General features: G+C 37.5%; 3 protein-coding genes across 3 annotated transcripts in view; all 3 read right to left on the bottom strand.

The window, feature by feature from the left end:
- Positions 1 to 1,675: 1,675 nt before the first annotated feature.
- DNAL1 (dynein axonemal light chain 1) lies at positions 1,676 to 18,001 on the bottom strand. The gene is made up of 9 exons (XM_015818954.1): positions 17,976 to 18,001; positions 16,106 to 16,192; positions 12,948 to 12,986; positions 10,669 to 10,778; positions 9,575 to 9,630; positions 7,978 to 8,033; positions 5,554 to 5,680; positions 4,190 to 4,336; positions 1,676 to 1,806 (listed from the first exon to the last, which is right to left on the bottom strand). The coding sequence occupies exons 2-9, from the start codon at positions 16,106 to 16,108 to the stop codon at positions 1,760 to 1,762; spliced, it is 585 nt and encodes a 194-aa protein (XP_015674440.1). The 5' UTR covers positions 16,109 to 16,192; positions 17,976 to 18,001; the 3' UTR covers positions 1,676 to 1,759.
- Positions 18,002 to 20,815: 2,814 nt separating this feature from the next.
- Positions 20,816 to 23,950, bottom strand: LOC107290100 (acyl-coenzyme A thioesterase 1). The gene is made up of 3 exons (XM_015818949.1): positions 23,363 to 23,950; positions 22,761 to 22,963; positions 20,816 to 21,439 (listed from the first exon to the last, which is right to left on the bottom strand). Exons 1-3 carry the CDS (start codon positions 23,937 to 23,939, stop codon positions 20,843 to 20,845), a joined length of 1,377 nt encoding a protein of 458 aa, XP_015674435.1. The 5' UTR covers positions 23,940 to 23,950; the 3' UTR covers positions 20,816 to 20,842.
- Positions 23,951 to 24,181: 231 nt separating this feature from the next.
- The window catches only part of LOC107290103 (acyl-coenzyme A thioesterase 1), a 6,749-nt gene continuing 4,662 nt past the window's right edge, over positions 24,182 to 26,268 (bottom strand). The window contains exon 3 of the mRNA XM_015818953.2: positions 24,182 to 25,488. Within this exon, the coding sequence (XP_015674439.2) occupies positions 24,895 to 25,488 (594 nt within the window). The 3' untranslated portion in view covers positions 24,182 to 24,894. The remainder of the gene's footprint in view (positions 25,489 to 26,268) is intronic.

The raw sequence follows: 26,268 nt of genomic DNA, 5'->3' as shown, positions 1-26,268 counted from the left end.
AGCATCATTTCCCATTTATTGAAATAAGAAAAGATGACACCTGTACAGTAGCGTAAGCCCTAAAACATCTATTTATTCAGTTTATAGCTGCCTTTCAAATCTAGTATTCTACTCTGTAACCCTGAACATAACCCTGCTCATTTATGTGAAGTATTCCATTCATTTTGCAACCTCTTCCCCAGTATTAAGCTGGGCTCCTGGACAACAAAAGATTACCTACACCTGGCCTAATGTGAAGACAACAATAAAGATACAAATGAGAATATATTAGAAAAACAATGCAAAGCACTAAACCTAACATATAAATATCTTTGTTAAAAATGGTGCATCTACATGGATTGGTTCACAGGAACAATTAAGGTTAAATATAAATAGGATGAAAGTAAAAAACAAATTAAAAATCCAATATGTGGATGTGCAAGAACATTTCCAATAAAACTCTAGTGAGACTTTGTGAAATATCTTGGAGGATTGCTCTTTGACGTAACCAAGCCTATAATAGTAAGGAACTCTCCTCTTAAAAAAAATATGAACTGCAAAATTCTTTCAGAATAATAACTGTCTAATGCCTAATAAACACATGGATTTGAGACAATCATACAGGTAAGTATATTAACCAACTGCCACATTTAAGTGGTGATGATAAATCCAAAGGCTAAAGAATATTCCTGGGCATAGGCTCAGCGTTTGTGTAAAACAGAAATGAGCCTCACTGTGTTCCATAGTGTTTATTCCCATAACAGCCTGTCATCTGTTAGCTGAGAAATGGATTGTCAGAGCCAATACTTTTCAGTAGAAAAAAACAGAGCAGAGAAAAACTGCTGCAAGCCATATAAAATTAAATTTTACTTTCAACAAAATAGTAACATCTTACTTTATTTCTCTCTTTTCCATCTTCAGGAATGACTAAAATGTCCAGTCATATCAGTAAAAATTCTAGGGAGGGAGAAGGCTTTGACAAAGACAGCTTATAGTCTTCTTTATCAAAAAATAAACTGCATTGGAACACGTACACTATATATCCTACAGCTTTATTGCTTTTCTCTTCTTTCTTTCCTGTTGTTTCTTCAGCTGTCATTTATCAATTACCAAAATGGAATCTTAGTTTTGAACAACCTGCTATATCTCAATTTCTTTCTTTGACAGCTGTTTTCTCTTCTCAGATTACTCAGATTCCAAAATAATAAAGGACTTCAGCCATTCTGTAACATATAATCAGCACAAACCTTTGCTTAAGAGTTTCATCTTCCTTAAAACAAAGTATGTAAAGGAAAATTCAGCCAGCATATTAAACCAAAGGAGGAGAGAAATACTTCGCCTACAACAAAGAAACTGCCTTCATTTTTTTCATCTAATATTGCATATTAACCCAGGAGAAAAAAAACATGAGACACTTGATAAATGTTAAAGCATATCGCTAGTTGAATCCTTTCTTTAAAAGAAAAATATTTTTAAAAAGCCATACTATATAGAACTCCTCTGCCATTTTTCAAATGATTAGAGAAAACCATTTAACACGTGCTTTACAGAAATCTGCTCTTTAAAAAAAAATCATACACTTGCAAAAAAAACTCCAGGTATTAAATAAAAAGTAAACATTCATAATAAAAAAAGTAATAATTCTTTGGGTGAGAAGAACATGGAGATGAATCAGTTAAAAAGTTACCTAAATTTTTCTTTAAAGACATATTCATACAAAAGCATCACATCCTATACAGTGCTGGAGATACATCAATAATTTAATGTGAAAGAAAAGATGCTAGTTTTCTCCTTCTTCACCTTCTTCCTGTTTTATAACCGGGATACCTAAAATAAATAAATAAACAAACAAACAAATAAATAACAACAGTCATTATTGCATTTTCTTCCATTTCCTTTCCCTACCAGTTCTTCAACTTTGTGCTGTGTGTGTGTGTGAAGACTCATAAGAATATATCACTTTGGTAAAGTTTATTAACAAGAATTTAAAGGAATTCTTAGCTAGACTCTGTTTTTCTTAAAATTATTACTGAAAAACTAAATTAAAAATTAGCATAAAAATAGTAAAACAAATGACTGCCCAACCCACTTCTTTAGTGAATTTATTAATGCATCCACCAATTCTCCCATGATGTTATTTATATCAGCACAACTTAAGATAGGCAAGAAAATGGTAAGTGAGCACCTGTCCAGCCTAGACAAGTTCAAATTACCAGGACCAGATGGATTACACCCCAAAGGTCTAAAGGAACTGGCATATATGATCTCAAAAACACTGAACTATATCTTTCAAAGATCCTGGAGTACTGGCGAACTACCAGAGGACTGGAAAAGAGCTGATGTAGTTCCCATCTTCAAAAGAGAGAAAAAAATGGATCCAGGAAACTACAGACCTATCAGCCTGACCTCAATACCTGGGAAGATTCTGGAAAAGATAATCAAGCAATGAATCAGTGAACACCTACAGGCAAACAAAGTCATTACCAAAAGCCAACATGGGTTTGTCAAAAACAGATCATGCCAGACAAATCTTATTGCATTCTTTGATCAGGTGACAAAATTAGTGGACCAGAGGAATACTGTGGATATAATTTACTTGGACTTCAGTTAAGCTTTTGATAAAGTAGACCACAACCTCCTACTTGATAAGATAGAAAAATGTGGGTTAGACAGCATCACCACCAGATGGATTTGTAGCTGGCTGACCAGCCATATTCAGCGTGTGGTCCTCAATGGAACTGCATCTACATGGAGGGAAATGTGTAGTGGGGTGCCCCAGGGCTCTGTTCTGGGCCCAGTGCTCTTCAACATCTTCATCAATTATTAGGATGAGGGGATAGATGGGGAACTCATCAAATTTGCAGATGACATCAAGCTGGCAGGAATAGGCAACACTCCAGAAGACAGGCTTAAGATACAAAAGGATCTTGACAGACTTGAACATTGGGCACTATCTAACAAAATGAAATTCAATGGTGAAAAAAGTAAGATTCTACATTTAGGCAAGAAAAACCAAATGTACAGGTATAGTATAGGGGGTACCTTGCTCAATAGTAGTAACTGTGGGAGGGATCTCAGAATCCTAGTGGACAATCACTTAAATATGAGCCAGCAGTGTGCTGCAGATGCCAAAAAATCCAACACAGTGGAATACTGCATCTAGTTCTGGTCACCACAATGTAAAAAAAAGATGTTGAAACTCTAGAAAGAGTACAGAGAAGAGCAACAAAGATGATCAGGGGACTGGAGGCTAAAACATATAAGGAACGGTTGCTGGAATTGGGTATGTCTAGTTTAATGAAGGGAAGGATGAGGGGTGACATGATAGCAGTGTTCCAATATCTCAGGGGCTGCCACAAAGAAGAGGGAGCCAAGCTATTCTCCACAGCACCTGAAGGCAGAACAAGAAGCAATGGATGGAAACTAATCAAAGTGAGAAGCAACCTAGAACTAAATTTCCTGACAGTTTGAACAATTAATCAGTGGGACAACCTGACTCCAGAAGCTGTGAATGCTCCAACACTGGAAGTTTTTAAGAAGAGACTGGACAGCCATTTGTCTGCAATGGTATAGGGTTTCCTGCCTGAGCAGGGGGCTGGACTAGATAATCTCCAAGGTCCCTTCCAATAATAATAATAATAATAATAATAATAATAATAATAATAATAATAATAATAATAATAATAATAATAATAATAATAATAATAATAATAATAATAATAATAATATTATTATTATTATTATTATTATTATTATTATTATTATTATTATTATTATTTGTTCAGATCAAGACTTAAAAATACAGGGAAGAAATTATTCCAAAGCCTAAGATAAAATCAGAGTTTTAACATCAGTGTCTAACGGGAGGTAGTCTTTATTTCCAACTTGCTTATCTCCTCTCTCTTCCAACATATGTGGTTGCAGCAGCTTTTTGTAATGTTTTTAATTGCAACAATTTATTAAATTACAATATTTTATTTTAAAAACAAATATTTGATAGGAATAAAAATCTACAGATTTTTGTCTACTGTAGGTCTTTGCTGAACAATTTGGTTGAAAGCAAAAGGTCCAGTAAAATGTTTATCATAATTTAACTTTCAAAATACTCAAAATGAACAATCACAACTGAACTGGACTTTCCCAAGCTTAACTTTTCATATGAACATTTGGCTCTGTTATTAATGCTACGCTATTCTTCCTCAATTCTCACCATCGAGTTTCTTCAGTTTGGGTACTCGCTTGGTTGCCTCCTCAACCCAGGCGCTCTGTGAATCAGCAGAGTATTTCTCTTCCAGTGGATTGCCCACGAACACCAGGTCCTCCAGTAACGGCAACTCTGCCAACCTCACAAACTCTGCTGCATCCATAAAGAGATATAATCAGAAAGAAAAAAAAAGTTATTATGAAGAGGAAAAAAATTCCCAACTTCAAAACCAAAAGGCATGGGAGCCTGCATGGAGATAGAGTCATCACATCATCACTGGAATTACAGAGCTTATTTTATCTGCCTGATAATATCATGTGTGGCTTAACATGGCTTCTACCAAATGCCCATGTCAGAAAGGCAGGGAGATGTTAAGAGAATAATTCACTTACTGCGAATAATGTGAATAATTCATTTAATGTGCAATATTTCACTACCTCTGGTTTGAACTTTTCAGGTTTCTAGTTCTGATTCTCAAACAGCTGTGCCATTCAATCAAACACAGAAATTATTTTTTTATAAAATTAAGATGTGTGTTCATCAATAAGGTAGCTAAAGTGCTAATAAACAATGTTCTACTTCAGTGAAGTTCTGTGTGTGGCTCCTCACAGATCACCTGTTAACAATTCCTTAAAGCAGATGTGTCTTTCCTCAATATTACCTGGCTACTCTCTACAGCTGGAAAAGTCATGTTTGGGGTTTGGTGCTGTTGACAGATACCACTTGCACATCCACGGTCACTCTAAAATACACACACACACAAATGCTTCAGAGCACGCATGGGAATGCAAGCAGTACTCTTGAAATTCAGAGTTACTATGTGCCCATGAAGATGTTTGTCCACCTCATCAGAATTGCAAGCCCAAGGTAATTGATCAGAGGTTGCTAGATCAGCTGCATTTATAACACAAGTATGTCTCATTCTCTAGTCTAGAATATGGTGTTCCAAGAGTAGTCCTGCTAATGTAGATAGTCTGGTATAGATATTTCTGTTGTAATAATTACCAGGTGAAATTGCATACATGGAGCTGGCTTGGAAGATGATAGAAAACACAACTTTCACTTAGCAACAAATGGAAGTCCATAGCTGCACTTAATGTTAATAGGTATGTGTATGGAACACATTGTGCTGCTGATACAATTTAATCTTTTTATTCTGAAGTTTATTTATTAAGTAATTTATTAATCAAATGTATATAGCCGTCCATCTCATGAGAAATGACGCTGGGCAGTGTACAATAGTCAATAGTCAAGTTCACATGATAAGATAACCGCAACACATAATGAGGCGGTTTAGTGCAGCAGCTAAAAGCACCAAGGAAGTAAAATGATCAATACGTTTCAAAGTAGACCTGATGACATTGTCTTACCCCAATCTTTCACCAGATTATTGGACATGTAGAGAATCTTCAGCTTCTTCATCACATGGAGACCTTTCAACTTCTCAACCAAGTTGTATGAGATCCACAACTCCTCTAATGTATCCCCAACTGCTTCCTGAAAGACAATAATGTTCTGAGGAAAATGTTCTATTACCATCAGAATATTATATGACTCTTTACTTCCCTACCAGTGCATAAATTGTATGACTCTTTACTTCCCTACCAGTGCATAAATTGAGGTAAATTTAAATTTTAAAAAATGATAGCGTTGAAAGAAAAACCAAATCCTCATTCTATATACAGTATATCTAAGTTGGGGAGGGGATCATAAGAGGAATCCACAGATTTCAAAGCCTTCTAGATTACACCAGCCAGGCAAGAGTCATGTCAGGCAACTTCCTTGGGATTTTAGCCTGTTCTAGACTGACATATTTGAGAGTTCTGATCTGCTAAGATATTAATTTGTTGCAAGAAATAACTTAATTTTTATAAGACAAGGTATTCTGAATTAGAATTCAGCAGAGTGATAGACTGGACGAGAATAATAAACAATCCAGTTAATTAATGGTGCTTCAGAGAAGTTGAACTTCCCAAAAAATTAGGTTCATAGTGTAAGTGCTGTTGATTTCATTATTTTGGTGCAGACATACATATTGATCATGCATCATTTAACAATTTAGCAGATATACTAACTGTGATTTGCCTTGATAGATTGTTGCTGATACTGCTTTCTGGCAACGTGTAGTTGAATTATTGCAATGCAAGGAATAAAGAATGAAATTTCCCATATGGCAGCAATGTTAAATGGAACTAGTTGATTAAATGATTGTGTTATCTGCATTAGCTACCAGTCATAACTGGATCTTAAGCAGCGGTGGGATTCAAATATGTGAACAACCGGTTCTCTGTGTGGATGCCGCTTCCGGAAGTCCATTCTGGGCCTGGGCAACAAAAAATTAGCTACCGGTTCTGCCGAAGTGGTGCAAACCGGCTGAATCCCACCACTCATCTTAAGGTATATTTTGAAACCCTTCTTGAGCAGCTCCACTAAGTGAATTGAGCTGTACGGCTACTTAGTTGAGGTGTTGTTGGTGACTGTGACTGTGACTGTGAAAAACTATTTGTGGACCTCATATATCCCCTTGACATGAGGTAGGTATCTTATAATTCTTCATGAATCTGTGGTTCTTCCAAGATTTGTTTTAACTTACACAGTATTGTTGGTTTTATTCAATATTTGTCCCAACAAACTAATATCCACCACATGCACTGATGCTCTTACTGTTATTATGAGAAGCAACTATCTCATCAAGATTACATACCAGCCCGAAGGTCGGTATTACTCTGGAGGATGTGAACTTGATCAAACAGATTAAAGACTCATCGGGAGCTCACATAAAGAGAATTTATAATGTTTTGATTGAATTGGATTCTGAAACGGAGTTAGTTAAAGATTGTATGATAAAGTGGGCGCAGAATATTCAAGAAGTGATTCCATTGGATACATGGGAGACAATTTGGGTAAGAAATGTAAAATTTACTCAAGCACAAAATTTAAGAGAAAATTTTTATAAGATGTTTTATAGATGGCATTTGGATCCTCAAAAACTGTCACGCATGTATCCTAACTTACAGCCCAAATGTTGGAGATGTGGAAGTTTAGATACAACCTACTTCCATATTTGGTGGACGTGTAGGGATATAAAGGCATTTTGGATCAAGATTTGGTGGAATATTCAAAATATTTTTAAGAAGAAGATAAAATTTACACCGCAGTTATTTTTGTTAGGTATTATGGGAAATTTGGATGCCAAAGAAATGAATCTGATGTTGAATCTTATAACAGCTGCAAGATTATTGGTAGCTCAATATTGGAAGACGGATGGTTTGCCCACTGTAGAAGAATGGTCGATTAAAGTGTCAAATTTAGCGGAAATGGCTAAGGTTTCTGCTTATTTGAAGGATCAGTCATATGAAAGTTATATTTCGGTATGGAGAAGATGGATAGATTATATTAAAAAAAAAAATGGGACTGAAAAGTTCCATTTGGCTTTTGGGTAAAATTTTAAAATATTCTTATTGCTATTATTTTATTAAGTGCTTGTATAAAAGCTTGTATGATCTTATTATAATTTTGACTAGTAGTATTGTTTACTAGTTTGTTTGTTTTTTCTTCTTTTAATAATGCATTTAATTTTAATTTTAACTTATTTAAATTTATTTTAAAAATGAGTTAAAGTGTGTTATAGATTTGGTTATATAATTAGCTGGTTTATGTTATTTATATTATGATTATTATTTGTAACCCTGTGAACAGCTCTGGGAAGTGGGGGGGAGGGGGGTTGTAGGGGTGGGGGGATTTATATTGTAAACTTTATAAAACTTTTAATAATAAAAAAAAAGATTACATACCAGCCCATTCAGATTTTTTATGTTGTTCCTTCCCAATGACAATATACGCAAGTTTTCTGTAATAGAAACAAACGTATTTTTCTACGTTATTAGTTAAGAAATACTATAAGCATCCAGAAGCTTTGAGAATTGGGCAGCATATACATTTAATAAATAAATAAATAAACAAATAAATAAATAAATACCCAGCGCATGATACTTAAGAATAATGCAAATCAGTCCAGTTGGTCAAAAAATGTGTGTGTTGATTCCCGCTGACTACTATCCCTGCAGTTCTCTTGGCAAGATTTTTGGATGTGGTTTGCCACTGCCTCCTTCCCAGGGCTGAGAGAAAATAACTGGCCCAAGTCACCCAGATGCCTTTGTGTCTTAGGTGGGACTAGAATTTGCACTCTCTCTGTTTCTAGCCTGGTGCCTTATTCACTACACCTAACTGTTAAAGGAAAAAAGAATTTGAATAGAAAAAAAGAGAATAAAAATAGATATTCAGCACTGGACAGGTGCTACTTAGAAATGTCTTGTGGTTGCTTTAACTGTACTTTAGATTTTTGGTAACTGATTCAATCAAAAGCAAGATTTTCAGGCTACTTTAACAATATTTACTAAAAGGGTTAAGAGGTAAGGTTACAGAAATTTCAGCAACTGCATTATAGTACCTAAACGTCAGAGCCCAATTATCTTATATTTCATTAAGAGAGAGTCTTTTTCACTTTCTTTGTTAATGGCGTCACTGTGAACCAGAGAGCTGGCTGTTCTTTTTGCAAATAACGGAGGAATTAGCAGATAGTTGAGTTTTCCGAAACATTTCCTGAATCTTTCTCATGCTCTGAACATATTATTATACAGAGAGCCATAAGCTCAAGTCATGTAATAAGCCAAAATAATCAACTTCCTCATTAACATACTGAATTGTGCATTTGTGGATTCATGACATGGCTAGAGGCGACAGATGACAAGCTTCCCAAGAGGTTAAAACAATCAAAGGGAATATTTTTAAAAAAACAATCAATTCATTTTAAGTAGAAAAAGTTATACTGAATATCTTGAAAAACACTCCAAGTCTTTTTTTCTACAATGCCACAAGCCTATTTTAAATGATGCAAAAGGTTATCAGTGCAAAAGGCTATCATTCAATCAGTAGTCAAATAAAATCAATCAAGACAATATTGTACTGCTTATATTGTTTTCAAATAAAGCTTGATTTTCAAATTAACTCTATTTGGCTGCACAGTAAGACAGATTAATAAGAATAGTTATTACTATCAGCCTAAATCAATCCACAGCAGGAGAAAAATCTTTCATTAAGAATTATGGGAACAATATTTTTTAATTTATTTATCCAATTTATATCCCAACTTTCTATCCAACTGAATATTTAAGGTCTCTGCTTACATAGTGTACTAAAAAAGGAGACATCTCTATCTTTGTAGTATAAGATACATACAATAAGTCATTTTCTACAAATAGAATGAGGAACAAAATTGATAAGGTAGCATAAGCAAGTGTGACATATATAAACTCCATTTCTAGAATCGTGGTTTACCGAAGTTTGAGAAAGGAGAAATAGTTAAAATGCAATATTTTCATTATTACTTACTTAGCCCATTTAAGTTGGCAATTTTTTCAATGCAGTTTGTAGATAAAGACAATTTTCTTGAAACAAAGAAAAAAGAGGATGTTATATTAATTGTAATTCAGTAATGATTGAAGATTTATAAGCGCTTTGTGACAATTATTATTGGGGGAAGATAGGAACTAAAGAGGCACTATGACACTATTACTGAAAGTTAATTGCTCAATACAGACTAAAAGGCAAATAGCTCAAAACTTCTACATTTCAAAGCTGAAAACACAGCTCAGGTTTTAATATGATTAATTCAAATCATGATGTGGCACTATATCAATTAAGCCAAGGGAACATGATAATGTTGTTCAAAAGAGTAATGTTCAAAAAAATGTTTAATGTTGAAATTGAGAAATTGGAGGGGCGATGTGTGGGGGAATGATGGTGACCATGTGCCAAAACATACCTGTGGAAATCTCTCCACTCTGAGAGAGGGGGGGGGGACAACTATTTCTGTAGGCAATCTCTCTTGTACCAGACTAGTTCCTCCCCTCTTGAAGAATGAAGAAATTAGAGAGGAAAGGATTCCAAGAGAGTAAGAATAGCCACAATGAGGAATTCTCTGGACTGTTCTGAATACTGCATTTGCAGTTGCCAACATCAGTGCATTAAATTTATTTGCTGCCTCGAGGAACTCCATGAGATAAGTGGCAAATAAATTTAACAAATAAAATTGCTTTCAATGTGTATTTTGTGTGCTTGCTTACTCTCTTGTAATCCCTTCCTCTCCAATGAATGTAAATACAAACATTAATTCCGTTCTTGTTAATTATTCCACTTGGAGCTAGCATTCCAAAAGGCAAAGGAATGGTTAAGAGGCAAGCAAAACTGAAGGCGTAAAACTATTTAGTCCTGTCAGTTTCAAGCTGAATATAGAGCATTGCCCAGTGAGCTGGAACAGGAAAGTACAGCCCCAGTCATGTGTTTTCCCACTTAGTGACTCTTTCACTTAACAATAGAGTTGCTTAGTGATGGAGTTGCCAGTCCCAATTGTCACTAAATGAGAACTACCTGTACTGTTGAAAGCACGAACCCATGATACATTTATTTTAATATTCAGGACCTACTCGCAGTTAACAAGAGTGGAAAGAGAAGCATCCATCTTTTCTATAGGGGGAATCTGAGCATAGAGTTTCACTTCCTTGGCCTCCGATGGCTTCTGACCAGTTTTTTCTTCCTAAAGTAAAAAAGAATAATAAACAACAGCTTCCTCAAAATTTAGAGAATAATCATTCTAATCTACTCAGAGAAAAAGAAATGAACTCCTTTTAAACAGATATGCTATCACCTTCTCAATCACTGAGTGTGATTGTTAGGGGTTTTTTTACCCGTAGGCTGGAGTGAACTTTGGTATGGAATGGTAACTGTGGAGTATTTCAGGTCAGAATTAAACTGCTGTTAGTAAAAGATTTAAGGGAGGATGATTAAGAATTGCAACTAGAGTGAACTCAATACTAGCACTGCTACTACTGAAGCTGGTTAGCACATGTCTTTCTCTGAGACAGCCTCTACACAACCCCATCCTCTTTAAGTTCAAATGTGCTCCTTTTGAGTTTTGGCATCCATTTCAAAGTAACATAAGGAGAGAAAGGAATCTCCTCACCCCCTTTTCAGATCTACCCCTTTCAGGTTTTTAAAAAAAACACTTTTCTTTGCCTGTCACAAAAGAGAATTTCTCTATACGTGTTTGATGGAATTAATTCTTCCCATCAGAAATGATCGGCATAGAGATAGTGATACCACTGCTATGCTGCTTCTTAGATGCAATCACAAATTTTAAAGACTTTTTCTTTTTTTAAATCCTTAAGACCTCTCCTCTACTTGCCTCCATTTCATCCATTCAATCTCCCCTATAAAAATGACTCTCCTAAACAACTATGAGAAAAGGACAAGAGCTTTCGGAGGGAGGATGATAGTCAGAGGGAGGGCCAAATCACTATTCAAGGGGCAGGGAGGGTGACAGCAGTAAAGAAATTGGCTATTAATGGTATGATAGCTCTCCCTATGGTATTGTGTGCTATTACCTATTACAAGCTGAATTCACAGCTAAATATAGGGATAAAGCTCTTCCCTCACACATGCTGAAGTAAAAGTGGACTGAATTTGTACCCACTTAATCCACTTTCTCTTAGGGGTTGAGGATAAAAAGGAAGAAGGTGGTAATGGAGGTGACCTAAAGGAACCAGTGGAGTAATAGGTCCAGTGAGCATACTGGGTCCAAAGATAAGCTAGTAGGGTAGTCTCCAAACACGAGCTTGAAGAGCCATGGAATTATTGTCCACACCATTGTAAAACACAGATAAATAGGGAAGAAGTCACCAATTGTCTTTTAAGCTTTGGAATGCTGTAGCACCTGACCTGACCAGAACATTGAAACATTAAAGTTTTGTCCTGAACACAATATACAACAATCAGTTTCGAGTTTTCATTTCCTCATATGCCACCAACATGGAATATTCCAATAGATTTGGGGGGGGGGGGCTGTTTTGTTCTTAGCTGGATACAAAATACATTTCCTGTTTTCTCCATGCTCTTACTTGTACCAACCACACATTTCTAATCCCCATTTTTCAGCATTCTATCTCTGAGCAATTAACTAAATCCATTTACTTACCGTTCCCAATATTTCTACTTTTTCTTATTACTCTATACAACTTCAATTTCACTAAGGTTCTCTGTGCCTTATTCTGAGATATGCAGCCCAATAATCAAAGCACTTTACTGCTTCTCTTCCCACTTTGTTAATAAAGCCAGAGGCGTAGCGTGGGGGGTGCAGGGGGGGCCGGCCGCACCGGGCGCAACATCTGGGGGGGCGCGCTCGCACTCGCAGCTCTCTGCCCCTGCCTGGCTCACTCACTCTCTCTGTAGTGCTGGCTGTGCGAATCCGATCCGAGCTGCTGGGTCGCCGACGCCGCCCACTGTGAAGGGGGGGGTGCCTTGCCCCGGGTGCTGACAACCCATGCTACGCCACTGAATAAAGCCTTCCCAAACGTTTCTACCATTAGCTGTTTATCCACTACATTTGTTCCCTTTACTATGTATTAACAAAGCTTGATTTTTATGAGTTCTTGACGTGGCTTTTAATATATGTTCCTCATACAATGATTATGGAATGTCTATAAGAGGCATTTTTCAGCTTATAGTCAGTGTTATATCAATATTAAATGTACAGAAGTACATTTGCAGTTCAACTACTACATAAGCTAAAAAGTTTGATTACATAGCTTTTCTGGGTTCCTTGAAAACAATTGTTTTGCATGAAATAAAAAAAAAGCACAATGAAAATCACTTTTCTTGATAAAGAAAATCCATCTAATTAAGAACACACAATATATTTTCTACTTACCCATTTGGCCAGAGCTTCCTTGATAGTTGTTGCTTTTGCCTAATAAAAAAAACCCAACAACATATAAATAAAATGTAATGGATTTATATAACCCGCTAATTGTCTGGCTTTATCATTTGTTTCTTTGCCTGCTAAGATTTATATCCTGCTTTTCCTTCAGGAGCTCATGAAGTCATACAAAGCACTCTAGTCCATTTTTCCCCACAAAACAATCCTATGATTGAACTAAGTTGGGCTGAGAACGACTGGCTCAGTCAGCCAATGAGCTCTGTGGCAGAGGGTGGACCTGAACATTGGTCTCTTCAGTCCAATGCCTTCACCAGTGTACCACACTGACATTAATTAAATTAAGTCTTGATCAAGGAGGGGATCAGTTTAATGAGTATTTACTATTTTATTCTGGTCCTAGGTTAAAAGTCCTATGAACTTCATGTATACAATGGAATCAAATGAAAAATTTTTAAAAGAAGAATGTGATGACCCAGGGCCCTGAACGGAGGCAAAGCAATTAGCTGGTCAGAATAATTGTCTTTGTAAGCACTGCCAACGTTCACCCAACAGCCCCCACATATGCTGGCACAAGTTCAATAAAACAGTCAACGGAGTTAAACAGTTCTTTAAAATAAAACAGATAACAAACAAAGTATGATCTTTTCAACGCCCAGCTTGCCTGTAACCTGCAAACTGCAAACCTGAAGACAGCAAGGAAAACTCAGCAGGAAACAAACTTGATCCGAAATACAAAGAGTCCAGGTACAAGAGCTCACATCACAAGAGTTCACTGTTTGTTCCCAGCAAATGCCCCCACCCCACAGCGTCTCCTTAAATGCCTACTCCCCAGGTGTGCCTTGTGAAGTGGGGCGTGACGCTCTCCTCCCGAACAAGTGAGCCTGCTCCCTCCTCCTCTCTGTTCTCCTTGCTCTGGGATCTGCTTCATGTCGTCCTCAGAGTCAGGCTCAGACGGAGGCATGACAAAGAAGAACCTGTTCATTTTAGCTTATGTGAGCTAGAGAAATTAGAACTGGCAGATAATTTTCTCCTTTACTCTCCAACCTTACACTATCTAATGAATATGGGACCTTTTTGAGCCGTCATTGCTCTTTTCAAACACTTCAAGAGCGGCATGTACAGAAAAGAGCAGGGCCTGAGGAAAAGTGGGTAGAGCCTGGGAAGAACTGAACAAGTATTTGCTATGGGTATTATTTATAGTGGTACACTTATTGATTCTACTGGTATTACCTATTTCACTCAGCCTCACATCACTTATTTTTTATTGTTTGTATGAATGCACCTATTAAAATAAAATTTGTCAAAGGCTAATGTTAGTCACTTAACAAACTCAGCAGTTGCTCCTTAAATTTCTCTCTCTTTCTCTTCCCCCCCCCCCCCTTTCTTGGCAGCAAAAACTCTGCCTGTGAACTTCTGCTATAATAGACTACAATCAAAAAGGGCACTGCTGGGGCTCCATGTGATAAAAGAAAAGCAGCTGCAGTAAACTATAAGCTAGTTGGTGCTGGCAGAACATCCATGACACAACAAAATAATCATACCATTCAAAGAGCCCATTAAGTATGATATCTCAGCTCAGGAATCTAAATAAATATATATACAACAAAGGCTGCCTAATTTCTGTTTGAACATAATCAAGAAGAGGGAGCTGATTACTGCTTTGGTAACTGGGTACTTTGGTAATTGAGATATTTGAAATTTTATTATATTCCCCCTCACTCTTCTTTTTTCAAGGTTAAAGGAACCCAGCTCCTTTAATCTCTCTTCATGGGATTTAATTTCTCATTCTGTGATAATCTCTGTTGCCCTTCTGTTAATATTCCAGGTCTCTATAACCTTAAGTATGGTGCCCGCTATGGGTACATTCCATAATTTTGCTGCATCTATTAAGCCATATCTGTCTTTCTGTATTATGAGTTCAAACTCCCTGAGTTTCTCGCTCCTTGAGCAGTTCTGTAGAAATAATGAAAGATATGAATTATATGATTCAATGTGTTTTCTGATGTTTCGTTGGATGGTATCAGAGGACCTATTAGAGCAATAGTTTAGTAATTTAGTTTCTTTCTATACTTCATGACTCTTTATCTGAAATTCTTCCTCCAGGATTTTTATCTCTAATCTTATTTTTGACAAGAAATACATATTAGCATGTAACAATCCTACTGACAGAAAAGGTCAGTCCAACTTCATGTTCAGAATAATCTATACAAAATTAAAATTGTAGCACTGCTGTTTCTTACATTTAAACCATCCAAAATTAGCTGAAGCGCTGTTTATTTTATAGGGTTCATCTGACAGTGCTATATTTTTATATGGAAAATTGTGATTCAATTTTATAAAAACACTATAAAGACAAGTACCAGGATAAGACTATATGGTTCACAGATATTAAGGAATAAAAATGACATGTTTTCAGTAAAGCATGAATAAAACTACCTATGAATTATAGTGACTTTATTCTTGATGCTTTTATTCATTGAAAGGATAACATTATGTACATGAGATGCAAACCTTCACTCTTTACATTTAAATATTGCTACTTTTCTATTCTCCCTAAAGAAAACCTCTGTGAAAGAAAAAAAATTGCATAATTCTGCATAGAAGCTGTGGTAGCACAATATATACTTCCTTTGTGAAGAGTTTATAAGTAGCTATGCAAAAAGTAAAAGGAATTGAGGACAGAAGATTAAATGATTTGTAACACAAAATATTTTAGCAACTTTACATCCAGTTAAGATGCTTTTCTCTACTCAGGCTAGACTGCCAATTCTTAACAGCTAATGAAATAATTTCATTCTATGAAGTGTCACTCATTTATAATAGATAATCTGTAGCCTTAAAAGAGCTTACTGAGATTTTTAAAGTGCAAGATGAAAAGCCTTCTCTAGCTCGGTCTAGTTTTACATGTAGCTTTAGGTATTATACTGTCGCAATCAAAACCTATGTTATTCCCTCTTAAGAAGAAAAAGAGATAGTAGTGTATATATGAAAAGAAAGAATATCTGGTCAATCTATGTATGAAATATTGAATAAACCCTAATCATAAGCCAGAAAAACAGTATTTAAATTTATCATGTAGATACATATTAAGTATGGTTTGGAAAAATTCAAACTAAATTCTCTGTCATCGTTTTAAAGCATTTATTTACCATTCTATTGAAGGTGACTTCCGATATTCAGACAACCCTTACAATTTGCATTAATTATGCAGATCACTCTTCAAATGAGCACCCTGCCTATGGGAAAAAATTAAGATTGTATTAGGTTTCAACCATCACGAAGACCTCCAAAGTAAAGGCAAAAGTAAAAAGAAATTGTCACTTTTTAACATTCTTGAATCTCTTTTCAATCAGAACTCAGAAATTAATTACCTATAGCTTTGTGCAAAAGATGAACATTTTCAATTAAAGAATTCTGAGCCCAGAATTTTTTCACACAGAAATGAAATTCAAAGCCCTTCCACATAACAATTTATTCCTAATGCTCAAAATTCCTTCTTTATAGTTGTATTAGTAGGAGGAAATTTTTGCTTAACAAGCAGTAGGTCAAAATCCTTGCTGCAGATGTCTGCGCGTAAACCAAATGTGCCTTCTGCTTATTACTGTCCTATTACACTTATTGTGACATACTAGCTGGGATTCCATAAAAATAGTCTTATTTGGGTTTTTGTTCTAGAATTCTTAGAGTCAGCAGACCCCCTTGAATAGTGGAGGAAGTGGTGCAGGAGGCGGAAGTGGCAGGTAGCAATCAGCAAATCTTCTTCCACTTTCCATCAGCAGTGGGTTCTAAGGGGAATTTGTTGTTGCTGATGGAACAATGCACAACTCTTGAGGTGCCTAGCCTTTTTTTTTTTTACTAATTTCACTAAAAAAAATGAAATTAGTAAAAAAAAAAGAAAAAGCCAGGCACCTCAAGAGTTGTGCATTGTTCCATCAGCAGCAACAAATTCCCCTTAGAACCCACTGTTGATGGAAAGTAAAATAAAGAACTGTGAGAACTGAAAACTGTAAACCCTTTTTAAAGGTTCAGTTCCCCTCTTTTGTTTACAGTTTTCAGCTCTGAGAGTTTTCTATTTTTTGCTCTTCGAGGGAGATCAGAGGAAGTGGCTACTGTCTAATCAAGCATTATGCCCCAGTGTATACTTAGGCGTCTCTAACACACCACCGCCTCTCTTTGTAACCCCTCACACAGTTCTCCAGACTAAATCATTACATGCTGTAGTACAGGGGTAGTCAACCTTGGCTCTTTTATGACTCGTGGACTTCAACTCCCAGAATTCCTGAGCCAGCTTAGCTGGCTCAGGAATTCTGGGAATTGAAGTCCACGAGTCATAAAAGAGCCAAGGTTGACTACCCCTGCTGTAGTAGATGAAAAGGGAAGATTTGCAGGGACGAAGGGAGATGTTGAGACTTCAACTCACATGACTGGTGGCGGTCATTTGCTCCTCTCCTGTACCCTTGTGTGTGTGAGAGACTGCACCCACTGCTGGAACTTCTTCCCTAAAACTTGTACAAGCTCTCACGATCTCCCGTGGATCCAGTGCCTTCCCACTCCACAAGCCGGTTTCCCACAGGCCTCTTCGGTCTCTCATTCCCCCAAGGGATCTCCTCTCTCCAGCAATGTCCGAAACCTGTTGCTCCAGCGACCCTGTCTTCCCTCCAAAGCTCCCGCTCTCTCTTGCCAGAACATTCCCCGTTGCTCCCTTCTCTCCGCCAGCCATCGCCGCTATTTATACTGTTGCCCTACTACAGGGGTAGGCAACCTCGGCTCTTTTATGACTCATGGACTTCAACTCCCAGAATTCCCGAGTCAGCCGTGCTGACTCGGGAATTCTGGGAGTTGAAGTCCATGAGTCATAAAAGAGCCGAGGTTGCCTACCCCTGCCCTACTACGACTACCAGCCAGCCGGCCAACTAACGCCCCCACCCCTTCCCAAAGGAGCACCCCTCCCTCCGCCTCATCTTCACCCGGGCCTCTCTTCTTCTTCTTCCTCCCCCGGGAGCCCTCGAAGGAACTCACCATTGTTAGGATTCCAGTTGCTACCGTCTCCAGCCCTGGTTGCTATGGCAAGCGAAATCCACGCGCATGCTCACCTGAAAGCTGGGAAAAGGGGACAGACACGTGAGCAAAAGCAAAAGCAACAACCGGATCATAGAGATCCTTCTGAAAACAGGGGGAACTTTTCACTCAGGAGTCTCCCCCTAGAGGGCGGGAGGGGGAAAAAAGGTCATATTGCTAAACGAGCGTTGATTTCCATGGTTTTGTTCTTCAGCAGGGGAAGATTGGGACGCGGTGCGTCCTATACAAGCGGGATTTGAGGCATTGAACCGGTTTAGCTCTGTTCGAAAATTGAGACGTATTGTATGATCGTATTTGTGTGCATGCGTGAATGGGTGGAAGCCCTAAATAAGCAATAGCAGAATGTGGCTGTCCTTCGCGGGTAGACGACCTTCTCGTGACTTGTCCTTATCAAGGGAAGAAAGGACAAAAATTGTCGTTCATAGAGACATGCCATGACTGGGCTTTAAAAATCCGGAGGAGTTCTTTGATGCCACGATCATCCGGATTTTTATACGCCAGATATGACCACCTTGGTTCACTGAATAATTTTACCCGTTTTCATATTGGATTTCCATTTTCATCAGAGTGGTCAGAGTAACATCTGTTTACAGAGGGGTGAAATCCAGTGCTTTTTGGCGATCTGAAGTTGTTGCACATTTCCCCAAATGTAAAAGCAAAGATCGTTTTTTTCAACAACCAACCAAACATTTCCTGGCTAAAAATAAATTCCAGAGCAGAAATTGTATTGGGCTCTTCCAGCTGCAAGGAAAAACAGAACTGTGTTGGCACCCTAACATTTATGAAAAATCATTTCTGAACCACTTTTCAATTAACCAGGTGCACTTATCAGTATCAGATACATCATGTTATGTACACACATTGTAAAGAACCAACAGTTACAATTATGTTAAATAACACTGAAGGCTCTTAAACAATAGTTCTTTCAGGTGGACCTAGATACAGCGATCTGTCATCCTGTTGATACTGGGATTTTTTTTTTGTTCTTGCTGTTTCCAGATACAGTAAGAAATACTTATAATACTTTCTTCTAGCTATTTCATTGTTTTAATATTCTGCGTGCCACATAGTTGACCGAGGTAGCTTTCAAGCTGAACAAATACTACTGGATTTCAGTACATCGCAATTTTGTTCAATTTCCAGAGCCCTGAACTGGGATAAAATATTGTATCTACTTGTTTGAACTCACAATGTCTTTGCAATCAGTAACTACGGTGTGAATGGTTTTGTTTTCTGAGCTTGGATATGAGTTGGGGATAAGACATGTTGTTACATATAATTTGTTCCTGATGATACTCTTATTATACCCCTTTCAACTTTGGAAGAATTGCTGGTTTAATTTTAGAAGATGTATTTTTTCCCAGTAGAAAAGTAAGTATGTTTATGCACTAAGTTATTGAACTTAGGTGTAATTTTACAAAGTACTAGGCAAGCTGTGAACCATCAGGTTATTGTTTCAGTGATATTTTCTTACCAGATTCCTTAGTACCTTCAACAATGGCAGAGTTTCTAATGTACTGCCTTCACCCGGAAAAAATCTTAAAAATTCAGGGAGATATTCAGAGATGTATCAGCCTTGAAAGTAGCTCATGTTGAACTGTATAGCACAAACATAAGGAATTGGTCCCTCGAAATGATTTACGATATTTTGTATTAAGTCATATTTTGCAGAATTTGTCAAATTTCATTTCCACGGGAGTCATAGGTTCCAGATTTTGGATGCATTCTGTAAGTTAGCTCACTTGAGGTTCAAAATATTTGTTCAAATATTGTTGCCCTACAATGTACAGTTTTGTTCCAGTAACGGTTACACACAAACAAGAGATGTTTACTAATATATAGTGTTTGAGAAATTGCAATAAAATGTAGTTTAAGGAATATAGCTTCAGTAATACTGTATACTAAACATTAAATGTTTGACAATTTATTCTTAAAACCATTATAAATGTCAATAATATGCACAGAAGTTACAATATAGTTTTTGTCACTATAGTGATTTGTGATAGAGCATCCTATAGTGAACACGCTATAAAAACTGACATGCTCTAAACATTTTAATGGGATAGTTCTTATATTTTGGAAGTACATTTTAGTTAAAATTGCAAATTCTAGTCTTAGTAAAATTTGAAACTGTACTATGCTTTCTATTATTTCATTGTTTTTAAAAAAATCTGATTCCAACTAAAGATTTTGGCAGTTTTGGCAAGATTGATTTTGGCTAGATTCACACATAAGCTATAATATATCTTGGTGTGTTATGAAAACAGGTATCTGTGTTATAAGAGCCAGTATAATTTGAGTAGCAGCTAAAGAAAAGTTGCCATCTTTCATATTAAATTGGCTAATACACTTTGCAGATGACTTTATGTATCATTGTAAATCATTAATACCCAATTCTCATTTAAGTGTTCTCTATTCAAGTAATAATACAGTACTTGCTATGTGTGCTGAAGTTATATTCCAAAACATAAAATTTCCAGAAGGCAGAAAATAGTTATATTTTGGATATGTGATTTCAAAATGGCAGAAGTTGTACTTGGCGCAGCTGGCAATGTATAATTTGTTGTAGTGCTTTAGGAGTTAACTGGTATTTGTAACACTATAAACAAAGCCATTCTTCATTCCAGTACTCTAGATTATATTTCTAAAAATATACTTTTGGCCACTCCATCTGTACTAACCTTAACTTTGTTATCTATACTGTTCATAATATAACCCAAGGCATATATTTTATATGTTATCATTGCTCAGTCCCTGACTATTTCTTTGTTTTCTTTGGAACTTTTTTTCTCAATTTGTTTCAGTATTCAACCATCTGCCTGCTCGTCTGATCTCAAGTGCAAATTCAGGAACTCAAGAATCTTCCCCCAAGAATCTTCCTGGGCATAAGCGTGAGCTTTGTTCTCTCCACCGCTCAGAATAGGCACCCCTAGAACACGGTCTAAAGCTACCAGGCAAACAGGAAAAAAAGATGGATTAATTCGATGGCCTGTTCCAGGGTAACTCAAGAGTTTAAAATTGGCCTTCTTATGCTGGTGTAGGCACGTAGTAGCTATTTCAGCATACAAGGAGCTCTTCCAATTGTGATCATCCTCTCCGACCACAAAAAGGAAATGTCCTTCTGCCTTTTCAATGGGGATCCGGGACTGTGAATTGGCTGGATTCCTTGGGTCATCCAAAGCTTCGTAAATATCAAATATTCCATTGTCCAAAATTTTGATCCTGCTCATATTAAAGCAAAGCCCAGGCAGGGTCTGTTTTCCATAATGAAGGGCAGTGGCAGTGATGGAGCTGCAGCCAGAAATGCAGACAGCAGCCACCACTTCTGGAAGGAAGGTCGTCATTGACAAAGCCAGTTCTCCTCCTTTCCCAGTTCCAATAACACCAATTCCTGGTTTTTTAACCTTCATGAATGAAACAGCATGGGTTAAATTATGGAACAGAATGAAAAAGAATACAATGTTTTATTAACTGTTTTCAAAAAGATATCTATTCTATAAATTATGCTAAGTGCCACTGAACATCTCAGGCTAATTTGTTAAAAATACTAGGTAATAAAGAAACCTCAATGAGTAAAAGCTTAGTATATTTATAATAGGACTGTATAATGTATCTCTTTTTCAAAATAAAAATTAAAAAAATATATCTGCTCCCTCAAAAGTTGCTTTCCTATTTTGTATTACACACTGCTTTGAGACTGATAGATTCCTATATATTAAATTATTGTTAAGGCTAACCTACACAAATTCTCTTCAAAATATTCTGAATGAAAATTTATGAGCAAAAGTATAAGGAAAGTAGGGTTGTTCTCCTCTACCCTATTCCTGTGTTAGGGGTGGGGTAGGGGAAAACAACTGTACTTTGTTCAGAAAATGGATATCTTTGTGTGTGATTAAATCTGTATAATATGCTGTGATTATTAGGTATGTTTCCATCGTTTTCTTGGAAACAATCCAGATTTTACAAAGACTTTATAAATTTTTTTAAAAAATATTTTAAATGAATAACTTCTGTCATGGAAAACACGATCACTGAGAACCAAATCAGTACATGAAATCCTATTTTGAAAAGGCATACCTATTTGTTTAGTATCACAATTATGCATACTTTGATGCACAAAATATTACTACAGTAGATTTTAGAAACCAGGTTTCTTATAAACCTAAATAAGTTTACATCCAAAATTCTCTCTTGGTAATTTGATGGCCTCTGACTTTTTCCACTTCCTGTAAAGTTTTCCCACTCATTCCTTTTAGGCACATAAAAAATACCTGGCTATACAAGCACTGTCCTGCCCACCTAGCAATTTGAAAGCATGCAAATGCAAGTAGATAAATAGGTACCAGTTTGGCGGGAAGGTAACAGCATTCCGTGTGCCTCAGCATGTAATCACATGACCACAGAAATGGCTTCGGACAACACTGGATCCCTCGGCTAACAAATGGAGATGAGCACCTCCTAGAGTCGGACCTGACTGGATGGGAAACCTTTACCTTTTTACCCTTTATACAAGCACTAATCACTTTGTTATCACTATGTGGGAGCTTGATCATAACACCTAACAGTGCTGTATATTTCCTGGCAAAACAAGAGATTGATATTTGCGTAGGTTTTCCCTACAGTTTCCTCATAATTTTTTTATCCAGAATCCATTGGAAAAAAATGCTTATGATGTCTTGGTGCAAATTGTATTATAGACAGAGAAGTTTTGTTCACATCACTCACCTTCGGATGGCGCAGCAAAAACCTGGCTGCCTCTTCAAAATATTCAAGATGGAAATCATCCATGACTTTTGGGAGATCCTCAAAATTAAAATATGGCAAGGAAAGAGCTGCAAAGCCATGGGTTGCCAGAAGGCTGGATCGGAATTCGATTAACCCACCTTCATCACCAAACATGTCTATCACACCTGGAAATGGGCCGTTCCCTAGTAGGAGTAGATATTGATCAATTTTGTTGGGCCTGGACATTATTAGCAGGATTTTTTAAATTGCTTTTTTTATATACTGAAATCCCTTTAACAAGCTCATTTTAAAAGTATTTTTGGTATGACTGCCATGGGTTAGAGAGTTCAGCATATGCTTAATCCCTAGTGTTATGGAAAGGATTATATTATTTCTGCTTGGAATTTGTCCAAGACACCTGAGCTTTGCCCATCAACCCTATATATATATATATATATTGCATCTTGCCACAAATGTCCCACTGCTTATTCCCATTTGATTACCTCGACTGAGACTGCAAAAGCCCAGAATCAGTTGTCAAGTCTGGAGGAAATGCCTAATTTAGGAGAACCTGAACCACCATAAGAAGGTTCTCTACTCACCTGGCGGAAGGAACAAGCTGCCTCTGATCGCACCTTCTTTCAACCTAATCCTTCTCACGCCAGGAAGAGTGAACCACCTTTCCACGCTCGTTTGAGCAAGCACCTGTCCCGGGATGGTCCCAGGCTGACTATATTCCTGATGTACCGTGATCTGCACTTTCACGGGACTCTCCACGTCCTCGGGCTCCAGCCTTTGGTAAGGCTTCTCTATGGTAGCGGGGGAGAGGCTCCAAAACAGCCCCATGGGCTCAAGTCCGACATAGTCCCCTCCCTTAGAAACATCTTTGGACAGGTCTATTCCTCCGTGCTGGTCCGCTTGGTAATGTGCGCAGGCGTCGAAGAGGCTGCCCTGCCCGTTCACTACTAGCGCCCGGAGCGTCACTCCCTGCAAAGGCGCCAGTCCTTCGATCGTCATTTTCGCGGGCTGATCTGCCAAGCCTACAGCAGGAGTGACTGACATCGTTACCAGTCCTCTTCGGCCGTAGTTTTTCGGAAAGATCCTCTTCAAAGGGTGGCCAGGCCCGCGCAAGAATACCAGGCGGAAGCCCCATGCTCTGCCCATGACTCTTTGCCACATGATGGGCTTCCCGAGGATGGCCGAACTTCTTGCACTATTCGCTGAGCGTCGGAACTAGAAGCAAAAAGCCCGGTTACCCTTCTCTTCAGTCAGATACTCCGGGTTAAGACGCGAGAGACTGTAGCAATCGATTGCAGAGATCACGCTTCCGAAACGGGGAGTTCAAGGTCGGATTTGGATGCAACAGAGCAGTAGTCAAAAGTCTTGACTTGTGGAGTTACAGTAATTGAGGCGTCTTAGCAAGTGTTAGTAATTTATTTCACTTGAAACATTTCACCGTCAGCGGAAAAAAACATATATGTGCTGAATCTCACATATTTGGATCTGCAAATACTTAAATTTATTGCACTTCTAAATTCATTTTAAGTTAGCAGCGGCATGTATGCTATCTTACTTTAACAAATGCAATGAAACTTGATAACAATTACAATTTAAAAGTAAGGTAAGAAAAATTTAGAGCAGTTGAAAAAAGTTGTTTCTAAATTGGACTGCAGGTGGCTGGGGCTTTGAACTTGATTGTGTGTACATGGTCTCTCCCCCCCCCCCCAACTATGGATCCCAGGACTTTCCTCTGGTGTTTGTCTTGAACTATATATTTAGCACTATATGTCTTAAGGTTTTCTATGATGCTTTCCATATAAACTTTGCTCACAACCCAGGGTCACTGTAGTAAGGGGTGGCTGTATAGATTTAAATAAATAAACCAATAAATCAAAATCACACTGTTGTGGCCACCATCTGGTGCTACCACCGTATGCAGATCCCAGTCTTCAGAACTTTAATACAGAATGCAGAAACAATATTTGAAGGCTAGATAAACAATGTTCAAATGGGCTTCATTACCTAGGAGTTTGCTTCTTCTTGCCCCCATTTCATATACATTCCCAGCTTTATTCTCCCATCCCAGGTATTTAGCTTAACAAACGTACATTCTGAATCCCAGCTCATAATACATTCACAGTTTGTTCTTGCTGCTGTTGAGGGTTTTGTGAAAGAAGTTTTGAATCTGCTTCCAAGCATCCACCTGCGCTGCTGCGTGTGCTCTGGGTTCCCCTCCCCAGACCACTGTCTTGCCCACCAAAAAGTGGACTGAAGCAGGGCACAGTGGTGTATAAGGAGGTTCAATGTAATGACCTGTTTCAGGATAGCAAATGATTCCAGGCTTGTCTTTTCCATGAGCTTGTAAACAATTGGCAGCTTCCTTGGCAAAAAATTCACTCTTCCAATTACGATCGTCCATGCCCACAATAAAAAGAAAGCATCCCTCAGCTTTCTCCAATGGAATTAAGCTTTGGCGGTCAGGACCTTCAAGTGGGTTATTCAGGACATCAATAATGTCACAGATCCCATTCTGATCAATTTTGACTCGACTTGCATTAATGCCAAGAGGTGGAATGGTGATATTCTTGTAGCGTAGTGTTGCACCTACATTGGCTATAGAACCATTAACTGTGGCTATTGCAGTGATGCCTTTTAAAAATGAGGCCATGGAAATACAGAGGTCACCCCCTTTGGAGTGTCCCAACAGCCCAATTCCTGGACCTTTAACCTAAAAAGAAGGAAAGAAAGGAAAATCAGATTCACACTGCCAACAATGTTTCTACCACATGCTGATCTATGTTCATATACCAACCCTAAATGAATAACCAGATGAATGTTGTTAAGCACAGCATATTATGGTTTAATCAATCAGCCTCCCCTTAAGCAAACCAGAAGTATGTGTTATGCGGACACAGCCTCTAGGAAAATAATCCATGCTATTTCACTTTCTGTTACAGTAATTGCCTAAAGCTTTCATGCTTCAGTTAATCTTGCACCCCTTTGGCTGCCCCAAATGGAAAGAAATGAGTTGTTAAGGCCCTTAAACTTTCCATGATCTATTTCAGGAACATAGCACAAAAAGTTCAACATGTTGAAACCATACAGTAATTTCACAGAATTAACCGCACTGACACTTCTAGTTTAAAAAAAAATACTGAACCTTTAACTGATAACAGTAGTTGAAGTTACTGATATATTAAGCAACGTGCTGAGCTAATATATGGATAAGATTTTGCTGCTAATCATGATTTTTCTTTTCAACTGATTATGGATAGTTTTTATTTTTATTTTTTTTTATTTTTTTTTTTTATTTATATCCCGCCCTTCTCCCGTAGGACTCAGGGCGGCTGACAATCTATTTAAAATACATACAAAACAATACAAATTTAAAATTAATTAAAAGGAATATTTAAATATTTGTCGAATTTTAAAATATAATTAAAACCCCCCTAAAAATTACCCTAGGCCAGTCCTGCAAGCTGGAATAACCAAGTCTTGAGGGCGCGGC

The sequence above is a fragment of the Protobothrops mucrosquamatus genome, unplaced genomic scaffold, assembly GCF_001527695.2.
Source record: "Protobothrops mucrosquamatus isolate PMUCROS unplaced genomic scaffold, P.Mucros_1.0 scaffold826, whole genome shotgun sequence".
Lineage (NCBI taxonomy): Eukaryota > Metazoa > Chordata > Lepidosauria > Squamata > Viperidae > Protobothrops > Protobothrops mucrosquamatus.
Note: the sequence above shows the minus strand (reverse complement) of the source record. Positions and strands in the feature narration are given on the sequence as shown.